The following is a 19,232-nucleotide window of genomic DNA, read 5'->3' as shown; positions in this document are numbered from 1 at the left end:
GAATTTGATTTTCCATTCTCTGACTGTTTTTCCTAGATATTTGCTAGGAAGAAAGCGAGACGAAGAGTTAAATGTCGTGGCCTCTGTGCCATTAGCAGGCGTGCCTCTTGGCCCTTGCTGTGTCGGCGGCACTGGTGTAGCGCTGGGCAAGTCCCCCCTCCTCCAGCACGAGCTTACGGGAGTGAGCGAGCTTGCGTAAGAGGGCCCAGGGACGCTAGAAGGGGCCGACGAAAAGTTTGACGACGGCTGTGATGCAGTCGCCGATGAAGGTTTGGTCGTCGAATGAAAGATCGGCGCTTGAGGATCGAGAGACAGCGGCATGTTATATTTCTCCGAGCCGTTGAGTTGGTTTGATACATCGTAGTAGTTTAATTCGAATGTGTCCGCGAATTGAACATTCTTATTTTGGTAGGCATCTAGTCTAGCTTGCTCTGTGGCTTGCTGTCGGGTTGTGGCTACCACCTGCTTTAACTGCTCTTGCAGCTCTTTATTGAGTGCGACTTCACTCTCTTTTTCTTTTTGTAGCCTGGCTAGGTTAGCTTGTAACCCAGCGGCTAAATTTTTATAGTACGTGGTCAATGCCTTTAAATTTTCTTTTTCTACATCCTGAGCTTCTATATGCCTATTGGCCTTAGCCTCTTTTCGCCAAGTTCTGTTTAACTCGCGCGCGATGGCCGGGAAGGCATATTCTACTACACCGTTTGGCAACCCTATTCGGACTGTCTTGCTGTGTTCTGTTAAAGAGGTCGTCATTGCATGCGTGTAAGTCGGTACATATGTCGAACCCGGCGCGCCTGTCCTAAAGATCACTTTTTGCGCGCTGTGTGATGCTGCGATTGCCGGGTCGGCCAAAGCATTGCGTTCGTACGGGCCGATAGTCTGTGTTGTCGTTGATTCCTGTTGTTGGATCGTATCTGTTACGTTGTGTGTCGCATTCGCACCTAAAGTGAGTGACATATCGTCTTGTATGCCTGTCGGCGAACTCGTCCGGATATTCTCTCGAACGCCATTGCCCGTCTCGAGCTTTGAATTTTCAAAAGGCTCGAGAAGTTCATTTGCCTCTATGGCCGTGCGCAAGTCCGCGCGAACTTCTTTTGGCAGGGCCTCTGACTCGAAGAATATACGGGTGAGGTGTTCACGTCTTTCGTATGCCATATTTTCGTCCTGGTTTTCAATCGCTACAAAATCTTCTGCGGTATAATCGCCGTTCAGTCTACGATACAAGCGGTTCGCGCGCTCGAATAGTGTACCGTTTGTGTGTAGTTCCAGTTGAGTTAGCATACAATCCACGTCCGTGCTAGAAAGCATACAATCCACGTCCGTGCTAGTCTTTTATCCACTTGCAAATTTTTTCGTCAATTTGTTCTTTAAATATTGTTAATTCGCTCAGCGACCAATTGGAGGCCATTATTATAAAATAGAGTTATGCTATTTGGAACAAATAAACAAAGCAGAAGAAGACAACAAAAAAGGACGAAAAAGGCAATGCCAAAATGACGTGGATTTTATAAGTCGACTAGACTACACGGTACAGTCAGTATAACAAAAAAAAACTAACGCGCAGGAAATTTTATACTTAAACACACTCGTAACAACGACAACAGTAGAGAACGAAGGAGAGGAGAAAAAAAAAGAAAATGACAACAAGTTGCTTTTAGAAAGACAAAAAAAAAGTCTTACTGTTGTAAAAGTTGAGCGCTGCGACTTACAAACTATACCTGTTATGTGTGTATGCGCATGTATATATATACACACATAACCGTGCGCACGCTACGTGAATTGACTGGCCGGCGAACGAAATTCGGTAGAGTCGATTATCGTACTCTACTCGTAATTCGGCCAAGCCTTGAGGACGTACGACTGAAATTTTCAGTATATAAAATTTTGTTTCTAAATGTCTCACGGCCAAGCTCGGAGCTTACGGGTGTCGCGCGGCGTAGGACTGCCTAGCACTAGGTTCTGCACACGCACACCACCCTATCAACTCGCCGCACGACTGCACGCACTCGCAACAATTTAAGGCAATGCCAGGTCGAAAGTCCGAATACTTCAGTAAGGAAAAGGAAGTCGAGGAACGCTAGACCACGGCAACTGCCCGAGCATAAAAAAGAAAGGGAAAGGCCTGTTCTTCAACGCGCGTTCAAACACGTGTCGCCCGTGTTACGTCCGCCAGTCAATTGCCGCGGGAGGCGTCCCCACTCCTTCATCGCACTTTTCGGCAGCACGACCGCACGCATATGCGCGTACCCGTGGACGTGACTCTCTCTGCTTATAGGCTCGCTGATAAACCTAACGCGCTCTCTCTCTTACTTTATACTTCGGCGTTGCCGGCTGCTGCGGGCTGCGGTATAATGTAAATCCAAATATGGTATAAGTATATAAACTATGTATATGCATGCGTGGGAGGAGAGAGACATAACGAATGAATTAAATTCGTTATAATCTATATTGCTTTAATATAGGGTTTAGGGGTATTTGTGAACTTTTGTTCACAAATACTCCTAAACACACGTGAACTTTTTTTTGTCATTTTGTATTTGAAAAACATTTTTTTATATTTTTGTAACAGTTCTGTAAAATTTTACACGAAAAAAATACTAGAAAAATACAGTTTTACCCCTATTAAATCGAAGGGTTGCCACCCTTATTATCAAAACTTATATGCTGTTGTTGCGTTTTTCATGGCAATTCTTTTCCATTTTGTTTTATTGATAAATGTTGAATAGAACCGAAGATATTGAAAAAAATGTGATTTTGAGGGTGACTTTCGGGGGTGGTTTTCACCCCGTTAAAGTGCACATCCGCCGATAAAAAAAAATACGTGTCTTTTATTTTTTGATGCACTATAACATATTTCATATTATTGAAATCGGAGAGAGACACCTGGGGTACTTTCCTTGTTAGTTCTGTGAATATAATTCGGGTTTAGAGAAATAATAAGGCAGTGTTTAAATGTAGAAATAAATATTGGAATTTTATAATTAATATATACAACGGTAATTTCAATAATCAGTTCCACTTATCTGGAACGTCTCTGTAACGAAGAAACCGGCTATCACAAAACTGAATTATTGAAAAGCGTGCCTAGCTACAAGAGTGTGACCACACCGAGGATTGGCTATTACATCGACCATCGGTAACTACCTGTGGCAGCTGATCGGTACGGGCTTGCCTCACCCTCAGAGTGAGGGAGTGAGTCGGTACGGTAAGCTAAGGCTACCTGCTGATCAGGTGACCACGTGACTGGTCGCGCTTAAGGGGGAAATCAAGGAGTCAACTACCTGAGACTCGACAAAACGGCAATGAGGGTGAAAATACCCAGCCTTGGCTCGAAGTTATGTTTTGTATTTGTATTTATTTTTCTCGTATAGTGGGGAGATTACAATCCTCTAGGCCTTCCGCTTGGAAGACGCTGGCCAGGTATATCAAATGAAGACCACTGTCCTGAATGTAGGCATGCGTGACTACCTGGCGGAATCGGTTCGTGGAACCGGCAGGTAGTTACGGCAATGTTACAAACTATTCTTTAAGGAGAAAATCCAAAAAAAATATTGTACAATAAAGGAACTGCTGCAATTGTAGATTTTTAAATAGATAGTTAATAATGTCACGTCGATACGTGACATATTATATATATATATATTAAAAATCAATAGGGTATTCTTTCTGAACGTTACATCCCCTCTGCCCACTTGTCTTGTAACCTAAAAAATTGTTAAAAATACTTAAAATTCATTTAAAAAACCAGGCTCTCTAATTCCGATTGGCATTTTAACCTTGAGGATTATTTTCAAGGTCATTTGAAGATCAACTTCGTTTTTTCCAATATAAAGCCTCATTTTTGACCCCAGATTCGGAAAGAGCGAGAAATTCTACGTTCAAATAGGATGATTATATGTGGGGTCTATTGCAACTCTAAAGTCGTATGAAGGTCAACTTTTCTCTTTACTGAGCTTCACCCAGTTGTAAATTAATCCAAATAAGATAAGTTTAAGAAAATATCGCTTCAATTATGGATTTCACTTAAAGATTTGATGTATTAATATCAAAAATAACTAATCAAAAAATTTTATAGGAAGAGCATTAAAAAATAGTACCCTAAATAGTTATTGTTATTTTATTATAAACTTTTATTTAATGATAAATTCGTTTATCTTACTATGATCACAATATCCATTATAACGAGTAAGAATGTTGACTCGTTATGTCTCTCTCCCTATTAGTTAATTACCTTTTTATGTATTAATATTATTATGTTGCATTTGAGATTATGCTTTATAGAATAACATTTACAGCCGTATGCGGATCAATTAATTATTGTTCATGATTACTAGCGCAAGGTAAGTGAAAGTAGGAAGAGAGAGAGAGGCACATATGCGACGAAGTCCTTACGCGCGTGAGTTAAACTGCGAGAGAGATACACGTGCACGCGACGCGAGCTTGTTACCGCGCATTGGTTGACGCAGACGCGCTCGTGGAGAGATAGTGGGGTCCGCGAGTTGAGTAACTTAGCGGAGAGCTTCGAGAGAGAACGGACGGAGACAAAAAAGAAAAGGACTCGGCACCTCAGGATTTTTCGGCGACAACGCATCGACAACAATCGCAGAGAAAAGAAGATTCCTTATCGTACGTGAACCCTGTGCACATAGTGATCGTGGTGAGTGCGGTACACGGGTTGCAGAAGAAGAGAGTCGAAAGCGAGGACGCAATGATACAGTTGCGACTAGCGAGGACGCAAGACTTGTAAGTATCCGCTCGATAGCTATCTCTCTCTCGCTTGGCACAACACATGCTCTCTCTCCCTCTCTCGCGTATCGTTGTTATCTCTGTATGAGAAATTACGTTAAATATATGTTTATCACGCATCTGTAAGTTGACTCTCTACCCTTTTACCTAGTCCCTCTGTGTACATTCTACTCGCGCTACGTCGTATTTCGTGCATTTTCAGCTAACGCGACGTATCCACGCCGTCTGAGCAACAAACAACGCAGATACATTCCTGAGAACGCACCTAGCGTGCATGAGATATATATACTTATATCTTTTGTGTCAATGGGGTGAACCGGGATAATTCCTCGTTACACCTCACATCAAAAATATATTATACTCTATATTAACTCTATATTAACAACATAGCATAATTTCAATGCATCAGCATATTAAGTACATTCAATGATCAATAATTTTTGCTTTATACAAAAAATCATCTGGTAAAATAAAAATAATGTTTCATGCATTATATTTACAAAAACTTATCATAAAATGAAAATTATATGATAAACTAGCGTACGAGATTCCGACTGATTCTTAATTATATAACAAGTGTTTCAAATTAGCTTATTTTTAATATACGAGGTCTGTCCGGAAAGTATCGGGCCTACGTTTATATCTTCGCGCCATAGTATTCGAGCGACCTCCACCGGACAGAAACGTCAACAGTAAAGCCTCACAAATCTATTGGTTACTTACTGACACCTGCCGGACGTATAGTTCATGCGTAGCGTGTCTTTGTTTACAGTGCCTTTTTCGCGTTCGTCAGATTTTGATATTGTCAAAAATGACTGAAAAAGAAGATCAACGAATTTACATCAAATTTTGCTTTCAACTCGGAAAAACGAGTGCGGAAACTATTGAAATGATGCAAAATGCCTTCGGAAGCGAATGTATGAGCAAAACACGAATAAAAGAGTGGTATAAACGGTTCAAGGATGGTCGCACTTCTGTCGATAGTGATTCTCGTTCCGGCCGACCTTCGACGACAAAAACCGCAGATAATATTGAGCGGGTGCGACTTGCAATCGAACAAGATTATCGTATGACTGTGCGAGAACTAGAAGAAGACCTTGGGATACCAAAAACTATCATTTCAGAAATGTTAACCGAAAATTTAGGAATGAAACGTGTGTGTGCGAAATTCATCCCAAAATTGCTCACAGCAGAGCAGAAGAACATTCGCTTAGAAATCGCTCTGGACAATCTGGAAATGATCAATAATGATGATAATGTGCTTAGAAAAGTTATTATAGGTGATGAATTATGAGTTTATGGTTATGATTCTGAAACAAAACAACAATCTTCACAGTGGAAGCATTCTGAATCGCCAAGACCAAAAAAAGCACGTCAAAGTCGGAGCAATGTTAAGTCAATGTTGATTGTTTTTTTCGATTGCGAAGGTGTTGTACATCACGAATATGCACCAACGGGCCAGATAATCGATAAAGAATACTACGTTCAACGTTCAAATGTTTTCGTGATGCAGTAAGAAGAAAACGGCCGCACTTTTGGGAAAGTGGTGACTGGCATCACGATAATGCGCCAGCGCATTCATCCAATCTTGACCTTCAAATGACCTTGAACATGACCTCCAAAGTCAAAGGTAAGGTCATAAGAATTTGATCCCCTCGAAATTGAGCAACTTTTGTCTGTAAAATATTTCGCTATCTCTCATAGTTTCCGAAAAAACCTACTGGACCACTTAAAATGGTCCACCCTGTATATAGGGTGTTCCATTTTAACTTTCACAACTGAACATCTCGGAAACAAGCCCGGAAAGCCGAAAAATGATTCATATGAATGTTGTTCGGGATTGAAGGGGCCATGTACTGATGAACTTGAATTGGATCTTGAATGCGACCCGTCACGGTCGTTTCAAGGTCAATGTTGTTTTTGAATAGGAATCCCTATTTTTTACCACGGATTTGGATTTCTCGTGAAATTCTACGTTCAGATCATGTAATATATGTTTTGTCCCGGGGCTGCCCACCCCCACATTGCCCTCCCAAATGGTTATTTCCAGGTCACTGTTGTTTTTTCAATGGAAACCCCTATTTTTTTATCACGAATTTCGGTTCCTTGTAAAAATCTACGTTCAGATAAAGCTACATATGTGGGGTTCGGATAATCTCCCCAATAACAACCCCCAGGTTATTTCAAGGTTAATGTTGGGTTTTCAATTGGAATTCGTATCTTTGACTGGAAATTCAAATTCTGCATACAATGCTACGTTCAGATGATATTTCGTAAATGAATGATGAATCTCTAGTACCCTTATTTTTACATTTTCTAGCATATTTTAGGCAGTTTTTTGATTGAACTAGGTAACCATGGGGATTTGCTTTTAGGAAAAATTTCTTAAGCATGAATGTACCAGATCCAAGTGCAACTATTGTTTAAATAATAGGAAATTTTTTTCTTAAAAACTCTAACTTAAAATTTTTAAAGTAAGCCAAGGTAATAAGGGCATTTTTTCTATGCAATTTTTGATTTTGCATAAATTATGCAATTTGCAAAATTATAAAGGTGCTTAAAACGTATGGAAAAAAATTCGGCATAATTTTTGAGTCATTCTAAGAAGTTTTCATCCTTACACATTTTCTCGGTTTGCTGATAGTTTTTGAGTAAAAAAAGTCATGAGTGTATTTATGAAATATTTGCAGTTCCGCCATCATTTTTGAAAGAAGTAAGTGAAAACCCTTCAAACATACCCGTCCTTAGAGTTCATACATTTATTTTACCGGTTAAAAGTGATCCAAAAATATGCTAGAAAGTGTGAAAATAAGGGTACTAGAGATTCATCATTCATTTACGAAATATCATCTAAACGTAGAATTTTATGCAGTAAATGAATGTTTAGTCAAAGATACGGGTTCCAATTGAAAACGCAACATTGACCTTGAAATTATATGGGGGGGGGGGGGTCATCCGCATCCCCCACATGTAGCTTTATCTGAACGTAGATTTTGACAAGGAACCCAAATCCGTGATAAAATAGTGTTTTCCATGGAAAAAACAACATTGACCTGGAAATAACTTTTTGGGAGGGAAATTTGGGGGTGGGCGGGCCCGGGACCTCACACATATTACATGATCTGAACGTATAATTTCACAAGGAATCCGAATCCGTGGCCAAAAATAGGGGTTCATATTTAATCGCGGGTTATTTAGCCGTTGTGAAAAACCCAATAATCGTCCAATAGAATTCTGCGGACGAAAATCGATAGGTTCAGAACACTTGACTGTACAATGCAAGGTGTTGTTGTTTGGTTTCAAACTTAATATTATATTATTCTTATTATTATCAGTACGGAGACGCTGCACAGCTCTGCGAAGAAATTTATCAATGTGTGAATAATCAATAGTGTTAAGTGAATAATCAAAAGTAACGTCAAAATCTAACAATGAATTTTGATGTTGATAATTTAATATTAAAATCTTTTGTAAATTCTCAGAAGTGTCAGTGTCCGACGTGTCGATCAACTGCGCTTCTTTTAACGTATCTTTGTTAGCTGTTACCAAATTATTGGTGATTTTTTCGTACTATTTTCACTATGATCTTTATTAGGGTTTTAAAAGGATCTGCACCAGACATACTCGCTGTAGCTAAATCACTCTTCAACTCTGGTTTATTTTTTATTTGAAGTCGCGTGACTCTTTGCTTTTTATCAGAACTAGGAAGATTGTTATCATTGATTAGAAATTAATTTAATGTAAAGTGTTACTTCCTGCAAAGCAAACACCCTTTTTTGTATCGGAACCACTTGTTATGTCGCGCCTCCGTAGACGTGACATATAAATTTATGAATGAATGATGTTATATTCAACAGTATGGCTAATGAGGTTATTTTAGAGACAGGATTTACCTGGGTTATTATCTGTGGATTAATAAGCTGCTTGGCTCTACCTCGACGACGTGTAAAACGTGGTCAACAAATAAGGATATGTGAATACTTGATATTCGTTATTCAGATAACTATTTATTTATTGGAAATTAAATAACAATGGATAATTAGTGAATTGTTTAGATAGGAGTTATTCAACTGTCGCACGTCGCGAATCAACTGCTGAAAATCGCCCTGTACGTAGCTTGTTTTTTTTTTAATTTTTTTGACCTATATAAATTTTGCTGAGTTCGGTCAGATATTGGTGATTCGAGAATTTTGTGTTTCACAAAATAGAAATGACGTTGAATGTTTAACCTACTATCTTAGTTACGATTTATTGTTGATCGTCTCAGTAAAAGCTTACGCATCAGGACGTAACATAATAGTCGTGTTTCAAATTTTTCCTTCAACGCAAGTTTCGCGCACTGAATTCTAAAGTCCCGTATAGTAAGATATTATAATATTAATTTGATTTATTTATTACATCTAATTTATTCAATAAAAATCAATTTAAATTATCGAATACTCAACTTCAATTAGGTATCGTACAGTGCACACAGGGCTATCTACTGAAGCAAGAATATTCTTTTTATTTACTGATTTAGCGATCTTATTCAATACAACTTTAAAAATTCGTGAGTATTTTCGGAATTTGCATAAAAACTATCCTTCTAAAGGAAAAAAATATGTGGGAGGTTTTTGAAAGCTAAAATTTTTGTCTATATTTTTGCATATTTTTCTTTTCGATTACATCAAATTTTATAATAAATTTCATTCCCATGTTAATTTTTTTGGGTTTCTAAAAAGTCGAAATCCGTTAGAAAAATCGTGAAGCAGGATGTAGATGAAATTCCGTAGCCTCCTTATGCTACATTTAAATGTAGTCAAAAGAAAACTTTACGATCATTCTACGTAAAGTCGGTATGAACATGACAAAGGGAAGAGAGTCCCGTATTTCGGGACATATGTTTGGCTCTTGAATTACATTAATTTCTTGAATTTCCCTTCTTCCGATGTAGAAAGATCTCTTCCTATCGTATTTTCGTACTACAATCTAAATTGCGCCCGTAATTAGAGTAATAATCATACACTCTTAATTACGAGAAAAAAAATCTTATTATGAATAGCTAAATTAAGGTGCGACGTTACACAGTTATATTAAAAATAGCTATAAATAATTATTTTGGTGCATATTATTAAAATTGATAATGTTAAATATTAAAATTAAAAATGAAAAATGTTTCATCAAATCCATCAGATATAGTGGTTGGTACTCGTAGTAGTGAGCCTTCTGTATGTCCCAACCGCTATCATAGTTATATAAATGTTAGGCATTCATTAATAGTGCAATCCATTGTCTGTATGATTCCTACTATATACTGCAGTTCATGTATTTTGTTCAATATCATTTGAATTATTTATTGATCCATTTAAAGTAAGATTGAAAGATCAAATTATCGACTTGTCTTTGTTTATAGTTTCTTTTTCCTATTTACGAAATCATGCACTGAAAAAAATATATTGTTCGTTCAACCAGCTTAATCGTTGACTCAACTAGCTATCGTTGATTTAACCAATTTAATCGTTGATTTAAATAGCTTGATCGTTGATTCAACCAGCTCTTAGTTAACTTAACTAACTTCTGTCACCACAACAACTAAGCTATTGATTTGACAAAGTTTGCTGTTGATTCAACAACGCGCTCACTGTTGAAATAGGACAATAGCAGATTTTGCTGCTTTGACATGTGATATCCGTTAGAATAATACCGTATTATACTGTTAAGATAACGCGTACTCTAGGTTGAAACAAGTGTTACATTGAATTTGACGCAACGAGTTTTATCTGTTAATACAATTAATGTTATCATCGGATTGACAATGTTTTCGTTAAATCAACTAATATTACTATTTTCGAAAAAAATATCGATGATACTTATAAAAGTAAGTACTTGATAACTGAATCATTTATTTCCGTATATTTTTCTCCGCCTAATATTGTAATATAATGTATTACCAAATAATAGTACGATAATAATAATTCGGTAAAATTATTTAATGGTTTTGAAAATCGAATACAAATTTACACAAATCATGATGCGACGAATAAACTGATTGAAGTAAATGTGGATCATATTAAAAAGAGAAGCATAGTTATAAGTGCGTCCAAAATGAAGTTTTTATTGTTTAACTTAACGTTTTTGATTGGTGATTTGATTCCTAAAAATAATAAAGTATGAAAAATCTATTTGTCATTGAGAAAAATAACGTTTTTGATATTTGCTTTATTGTTTACTAACCAGACTATTTCTATATTACAAAAAGAAATTGAAAATCACCACTTACTATATTTTAAAATTTTGCAAAAGCGTCTCAAGCCGAAACATCACCATATGTTTCATTATGCAAGAATGATCAAGATATTAGGTTTACCTTCCCAATTTTCATGCATGCGTTCTGAAGGTAAACACAGACCCCTAAAAAACAATGCCAAATCGACTACATCGCGCGTTATTTCCGCAAAAACGTCGGCCATAAGAAACCAACTTGAATTAAATTATCGTTTCTGAGTTAGCGAAGGCTTTTAAGATAGAATTGACCAAGACAAACAATTATTCCATAGCGTCATATTTTTAAGTAACTTCAATTTATATAAATCAATATTATCACCTAATATAGTTTGTGACTATGTGCCCTTATCATGGATCTCGATATTTGGAAAGAAATATTATCAAAATGGATCTTTTGTAATAATGAATATTTGGAATAAGATCGTACAATTTGGAAAAGTACTTAATATTTTGATAAAGAAACAAACCAATGATGTTATGTTTTTATATGAGAATTTGAAAAATATTACTTATTCAAATCATTTATGTGCCTGCGAAGTTGAAAGCATTCACCAGTATGGTATTCTTTCATATAAAACTATGCCCAATATAATTATTTATAATTTTCAAAAATGTAATTTAAAACATTATGCTACTTACAATATGTAATAGAAATATGTAATAAAGATCAAAATTAAAATAAGGATGAAATTTTCCTTTTTCTCTACATCTATTGGTATCTTCTCTATCACTGGTATCTCTATTCATTATTTTTTTAGCTATAATCCGTGTGTTTGATAAACAACGTATGCGTATCTGTTCCACACATAGAACTTTTATTTGAATTTTAGTTTTCGTTATATTCACCTAGGTGGCTACTGTTTGTTACTCGCAAATGGCTAAGAACTCGTCCGATTACTATATATAAGAAAATTTTAGACTCTAAAATAAAGCGAATCATGGCGAGTTATGAGTCATCGTTGCGAAAAGAAACTAACTCTACGAGTGTATTAGCGATTTGCGTGCGGATTAAATTACCTGCATCAATCAATAGCCTATAAGTCATACTTTGTAATCCCTGAAATATGCTAATAATGTACAAAAATAGAATATCTACCTACAGTAAATAAGGTATACGTAGTAATTGAGGAGGTAAATGCAGAAAAATTTTACGGGGTATTTCGTTTTCTATGTTGATCCAACCTATAAAATTACAGTTAATATAACATATTTGCCTGTGTAAAATTGACATAACAAATGTTCTTGAATTAACAAAGGAGTAATCAATTTAACATCCTTACGTCTGTAGAACTGAAATACCATATTGCTCATGATTCAACAACGAGAAGAATTGACATCGAGATGTTTTTAAGTTAACAGCGGATCTGCTATTGTCTTATTCCAACAGCGAAAAATTTGTTATTACAACAAATTTTTCTTTTCGGTGTGTTTAAGTACGCAATCGCTTATTTAAATAAACTCCATAAAATAGTCAATTTTTTTACTTATGCTATTAAATTAGCTTTTATACTTTAGGAACGTCGTATACCATTCTAATTAAACTACCAAAAAAATAAGATTGATATCACAAAAAAATGTGATCGATAGCCCTCTCATACACTAGCAAAAAATTACAAATACTTATCATAAGTTATAAGAAAATTATTCACGTAAAAATAAACTTTTGATGATATCGTTATTATAAAATACACAGAAAAATCTGCAATATTCTAGTCGTATTACAATCCGGCGGGAGAGGGAGGGGGGGGGGGGGTAAGAGTATAATCGAAAATAGATTGAGAGATGCCCGGAGATTCGTAGTTGCCAAATTAGAAATCTTGCATGGAGGAACACACTGTAGGAAAAACAGTACTAACAGCTTTTCTTAGCTGTCGCGCTCTTCTTCAGTACATTTATATTTTTAACTTATGCGAACGTATATTTAGCAAGTTGCTACTGCTATATAATACTATGTCATATATATAACGTACATCATATCATACGATCGATATGGTAAGTGGTCGGTTTACGAAAATACAAGACAATAAATTTTCATTTTTATTATTCAGCAGTCATGGCCGGTGCTTGCGCACCCTATCGCTTACCAATAAATTGATGAAATCTACTTCGCTTCTATATAATAAGAAATGCTTTGTCCACGGTACACTCAAAATAATTATAATCTTAATACAACCACCGTAAGACTATGTACTTAGTAGTGCACAATGAATAGTTGTATCGCCAATAAAAGCAATAATTTTATTTATTCTATGAAAAATAAAAATCCTTTAATCAACTAATATGATAAGAGGTGTCATGTATTTTGAAACTCGTTTGAAAATATTTTGTCGAACGCAATATCAAACGTGCTCGAAAAACGAAGCTATCACATAAAAAGTCAAGCTCACCTTTCACCTCAGAATTATTAATTGATATTTTTTTACTTTTTAGTAAGTTAAAATATTTTATATGATAAACGGTAAAGCAATAATTTAGGTTTTAACAGTGAACAAATTTTTTTATTGTACAGAAATCGTCCTAACACAGATATCGACGTGAAAATTTTTTCATCTCAAAGCTTTCATTTTTTTGTATATAGATTGTTATAAATTTGTTATAAATTCTAGAATCATAATTCTACGACTAATAAAGTTATCATTTGCATAGCATCTTTTTTTTAATAGAAAAATTTAACTTTGCTATTCTTTCTTGAACGTTAGAGTAAACAAAAATAGTTTTGAGAGAGATCATTTTTATTTGGTAAGATCTGTATAGCTTGACTCGACATATACACAATATACACATATAGTGGATAGTACAACCATTTTAAAAGGTGATAGTAGAAGTCTAGAACTTTAATTTGATACTTTATACGATAAAATAAAGATTTTTAACTATGGTTGATTTAAAAAGTGGATAAAAATAAAGAAATAAATTATATTTAAAAAATACCCTCGAATATTTAATTCTTACAATAATATTTGATTGATCGAGGAATCGAAAATCGTTAATTTTGGTCGTATAAAGTATCAAATTTGAAATTCTTCATTATTACTATCTGTTACTCTGTCAAGTTGTAAATCGATATCATCTCATGCTACGAACAAAAGAAGCTAGCTTCAATTTAAGTGATTTTTCACTTAATTTTCAATAATGTGAAAATGCTAAAAAATAATAGTTTCTACGAAATTATTATCGAGAGATAAAGATCTGTTCGACAGTTTATCGGCTGTCTGTTAGATAAAAATATATTACCAGAATGTCTGACAAATTCGTTTGTATTTTCTATTTACACCTAAACGAAGTATAGGATTCTAGAATTTGTAACTAAAAACTTGTTCTATTACACTTACTTTCCCGTTGGCTTCAACCGTGCTTTTTAACAGTGGAATTTAATATAGCGCTACAGTCATGTCAGTAAGAACAAACATAAACGTACGTTTTCATACGACTGTTAATTTCGAATACATTACTAGCTCTGTTCTTAGCTTTAGTGAACATAGTTATTTGCTTAGTATTGCTCTAGCTTTTAGCATCAGTTTCGGCCTGTTAACCGAGTAGTAGATGATTGTCTGATGTCAGTGTCGTGCGGCGCGGCCGCGCCGTTCTTGCACTATCTATAGCCCTACTTCGTACCGTCTCTTCGTGTGATCTGTTCTTCCACTTACTTACTGCGTGGTTTTATGTGTGTGTGATTTACTTATTAACAATAAGAATGAACGGATATAGATGATTTTGATTGAGTTATGCTTAGCTTAATTATTAACAAAAAATTATAAATTCCTGGAACGCCTGTTCAGAAAATTCTGTATTTGACGAGTGTTTTTAACAGCAGTAGAGTTCGCAGATTCACAGCAAAGTATAGTCATAAAATCATAGATATAGAAACTAATTAATTCAAGAAAAAAATCACCGACATGAGCAGCGCCAGTTTAACCAGCGAATATGATATGGAAATGAGAGCTCTTTCATCTATTGGAGCAATTGAAAAATCTCGAAGAATGGTTTATTTACTTTTATTTTAAATAACAATAGGCTATCCATCTATCTTTTTTTCTGTCTGCTACAAAATTTGATAATTATAATGTGAAATTTTTTTAAAAGTAAAATTGATTTTTTAAACCGTGTAACAATTTTCGTATGCTTTGATATTTTGTTATTTTGCTATACTTACATCACTGTTTTTCAAACTGGTATACATTTTAAAAATAACTTTGTATTCCTAAACGGTAATGATTTTTAGAAAATTAAATTTTCATAAATTAACTCTCTCCTTTTCTATAAATATAAAATAAATTATTCTGATGAAAGGATTATGTCAGTAAGAACACAAAAACACACACATAATTATTTAATTATACTTTTAAAATTTTTAAATATAATTAGATGAGTCCAAAAATAAAAATGATAACTATTGCTGACGTAATTAAATTCAAAAGTTACATAAAAAGCATTAATATAACATATTAAGTTCATCTGGAATATACTGACCTAAAGATATTTTAAAACAAATAAAAACACTGTCAATGAACGTTTAACTAAAAGTACTTTATAAATTATTTAACAATTTTATAATAAATTAATTTACAATTTATTAATAAATTAATTTACAACTTATTAAATTTTATAACGTTTTTTATATGCATTTCTTACTTGATTACAATAACATAGCGTATATCCTATTTTTAAAATTTCGTCGATGATAAATACATTTCGAGCTATTAGTATTTTATTGATTTCTACATGGAAATGTACATGGAAAACTATTTTTATTTCACATGGATTTATACGTGGATATAGGTCTGACAACGCCAGTGAATTTCCATGTGAAAATTACTTTAGTTTGAAAATATGAATATTTGTGAAAAAATCCATATAGAAATCCATACTTAAATTCCAAAATGATGCAAATCCTAAAATAATTATAGAATCACTGTGAACTTGTAAATAATTCATAATAAAAACATTATCAAATCTGAACCGATAACATTAATTGTTCAAAAAATTTTCATTTAAATAATATTTTGAATATAATACTTTGAATGTTAGACTAAAAAATAATAAGACTACAACCGTTTTGCAGTATAATTTTTATTATATAAATTATATAAATGCGTGGTTGAAATATCACATATTATCGTAATTATAAAAAAATTTATTATTTATACAACCTTCAATCTCTAAAAATGTATCACACAGAAGTAGGTATGTAAGAGACAATATCATCAAACAGTTTCAAAAACACGAGAAAATATTTATTTACATTTTTTTTACAACGTAGAAAATGTTCATCTATTAAAAAATCTCCTGAACGCAATAGTCAGAGATAGCTATACAATAAAAGTGCTGGGATAAAATAAAAATAAAAATTGAATCGACAACGACAAAAAAATTTTTACCGATAGTTAGCTCACAAAAAGAAAAATACATATAATTTTATACGTACCAGCGTAAAGAAGATAAGAGATATAAATTAATTTTGAGAAATATGCACCCCTTAGACATTCATGATTTAAAATCTGCTAAAGAGGAACATGGACACAAGGTAAAACCATCCGTAATATTCGATATCTTGTAATGATAAGATACTGCTACCGCTGTGTCTCATAGAATTAGAACACGATTACAAGAGCTAAGATATATATAATTAAATGAAGAGGTTATTAAACATCGTTATTAAATTTGAATCACCGAATGTCAAAATAGATATCTCACTGTGTCATAATTGTTAGAAGCTCGGGCACACAAAAATTAATAAAAATGCGGCTTATATGAAATGTGCAAAACAACAGACAACTGCGAAGATTGCCCAATAAACAACAAAAAAATAAAAAATGTAAAGTGCTTTAATTATAGTGGTATTCATACTGCAAATTACAAAGGATGTTCAATTTCTACTACATTAGTTCCTTGAAAACCCTCGATATAAATACTCGGAATGACCATTAATGGTCCAAATAGAATTTCGTATGATTAAAATGTATTGCCATTCTACATGCATTTCAACCAGCAAAAAAAATTGATCAATTCCATTTTTTTTGAAATTTCAATACATCGTTCTATGTTAAATTTCATGAGACACGTGTTTTTTTCTTTTTTCCGAAAAACATTTTTGAGGCTATTTGAGACGGGGTTAGAGTTAACATCTTAAAATCGATATACGAGAAATGGAAATTTCTTTTCAAATGACAGTTATTTTAGCCCAAATTATGATATGAGAAATTTTTCTTCAAAATATGGGGCATATAATTAGCTTTCAGGTGATGTTTTCAAATTTCGAATATCTTGAAAAACAACTGCGCCAAATGGAAAATCTGAAAAAAGTCATTTTCTTCAAAATCGATTTTCTCAAAAGTACACCTTCGCTTTGCGCGAATTTTTTATTTATTTTTCAGTTATATAAGCCATCTTTTGGCTTGACCGCAATATGTCATCTTGTTCCGTTCATGAAAAATATTCTGACAAACATAAAGTGCCATTTTTTACATATTTAAACTAGTGTTATCCGCATATAGCGCTAACCTGATGATTTATATGATAAATCTAATCAAACTATTGTATTCTGTGTAAAAAAGTACACCAAAAACGTGTGTCACATGTTTGAAGATTAATTTAGTTGCCTCAAAATAGACAACAAATATAGTAGAGCATAGCATTCAACTTGTTATTTCGTGTTCTTCAGCATACTTAATCAGTTTAATATAGTCTGTTCATCTACAATGATACATAGTAATGTTATTAATATTAATTTTCAACTGTTACCAATCGTTACCATGCGAATTTTGGAATTTGAAACAGAGACTCCAATAATTATCAACTACTGTGCCATCTGTATGCTCTAGCTTTAAGGTGGCTCCAGCAACTTTTAAAAAATATTACCAATACGTAGAAAAATTACACAGTATAATTGAAGTGTCTGGCTATTCAGAGCCAAAGAAAATCAATGGAATCGCCGATGAAAATATTAAGAAAATACATAATTTTTTAAAATACATAATTTTTTACATGGGACTTATGGAGATAGCGGTTGCTATCTCCATAAGTCCAACGGATTGCTTCGCGCAAATTGCGCATAACTTGCAGGTAATATTCCTTATTTACTGTTCTACCCTGTGGCATGATGAACTCATGATGCACCACGGCCCTGCAGTCAAAGAAAACTGTAAGCAAAACCTTTACATTTGATCGAACTTGGCGTGCTTTTTTTGGTCTTGGTGATCCAGAATGCCTCCACTGGGACGATCTAGTCTTAGTCTCGACGTCATAACCGTATACCCATGTTTCGTCACCTGTTATAACCCTGTTGAGTAAATCTGGATCATCGTTGACGTCATTCAGCAGCTCTTGGGCGATGCTCATGCAACGTTTCTTTTGGTCGAAATTGAGCAATTTCGGAACAAACTTCGCTGACACACGTCTCATGTCTAAAACACTCGTCACAATTGATTGGCACGAACCAAATGAGATGCCAATATCATCAGCAATTTCTCTAATGGTAATTCGACGATTTCCCAACACTATTTTCTTCACTTCTTCAACATTCTCATCAGTTGTTGATGTGCTGGGGCGTCCAGAACGAGGTTCGTCGTCGGTGTCTTCTCGGCCTTCTTGGAAGAGTTTATACCACTTGTAAACATTTTTTTGGCTTAAAGTAGACTCACCGTATGCCACTTTCAGCATTTCAAGTATTTTGGAACATTTGATTCCATTTTTCACACAAAATTTAATGCAAACTCTTTGATCCATGTTTTTAGACAGCAGCAAATCGTGGAGCACGCAAAACACTTCTAACCTTGATGCCTCTCACAAACAAACCAAACATACTACAAAGCTGAAATTTGGAACGTATGTTCTAGACGAGTGTACCGACATAACCAAATAAAAAAGTCGAAGATCGAACGGACGTAGCCCGCTAAATTTCAAAATTCACCTTACTTTTTGATCACACCTCGTATGTGTACATATAAATAACTGTTTTGCAAACTATATATACATAAATATGGTATGTATTATTGATAAGGAATTAGGAAGCATTGAATAAATAATTATTTCAAAATATAGAAACAATTTATTTCGAAGATATAAAAAAACATATAATCTTAATTATAGTTTATAACTTTGGTTATGGTATATTCAGTCAAAAAATTATAATATAAGAACTATTACTCATAGTTATTTAACGTTCAATAAATTATTTTCTGCTTGGTTCTAGAAATAAATCTTGAATATTTTTTTTATTTTTC

The 19,232-nt window shown here is 34.2% G+C and overlaps 1 protein-coding gene across 3 annotated transcripts in view; it reads left to right on the top strand.

The window, feature by feature from the left end:
• Positions 1 to 19,232, top strand: part of LOC131671488 (proton-coupled amino acid transporter-like protein CG1139) — a 395,099-nt gene that overhangs the window by 68,610 nt on the left and 307,257 nt on the right. The window contains exon 1 of one of the 3 annotated variants that reach the window (XM_058947966.1): positions 12,869 to 13,002. The exons of 1 other annotated variant lie outside the window; for it this stretch is intronic. In XM_058947966.1, coding sequence (XP_058803949.1) covers positions 13,000 to 13,002 — 3 coding nt within the window. In that variant the 5' untranslated portion in view covers positions 12,869 to 12,999. Of the gene's footprint in view, positions 1 to 12,868; positions 13,003 to 14,648; positions 14,994 to 19,232 lie in introns of those variants that run through there. One more of the 3 variants, XM_058947948.1, reaches the window with a different exon arrangement.

Source organism: Phymastichus coffea, unplaced genomic scaffold (assembly GCF_024137745.1).
Source record: "Phymastichus coffea isolate CEN01 unplaced genomic scaffold, Cenicafe_Pcof_1.1 PCOF00009, whole genome shotgun sequence".
Taxonomy (NCBI): Eukaryota; Metazoa; Arthropoda; class Insecta; order Hymenoptera; family Eulophidae; genus Phymastichus; species Phymastichus coffea.
Note: the sequence above shows the minus strand (reverse complement) of the source record. Positions and strands in the feature narration are given on the sequence as shown.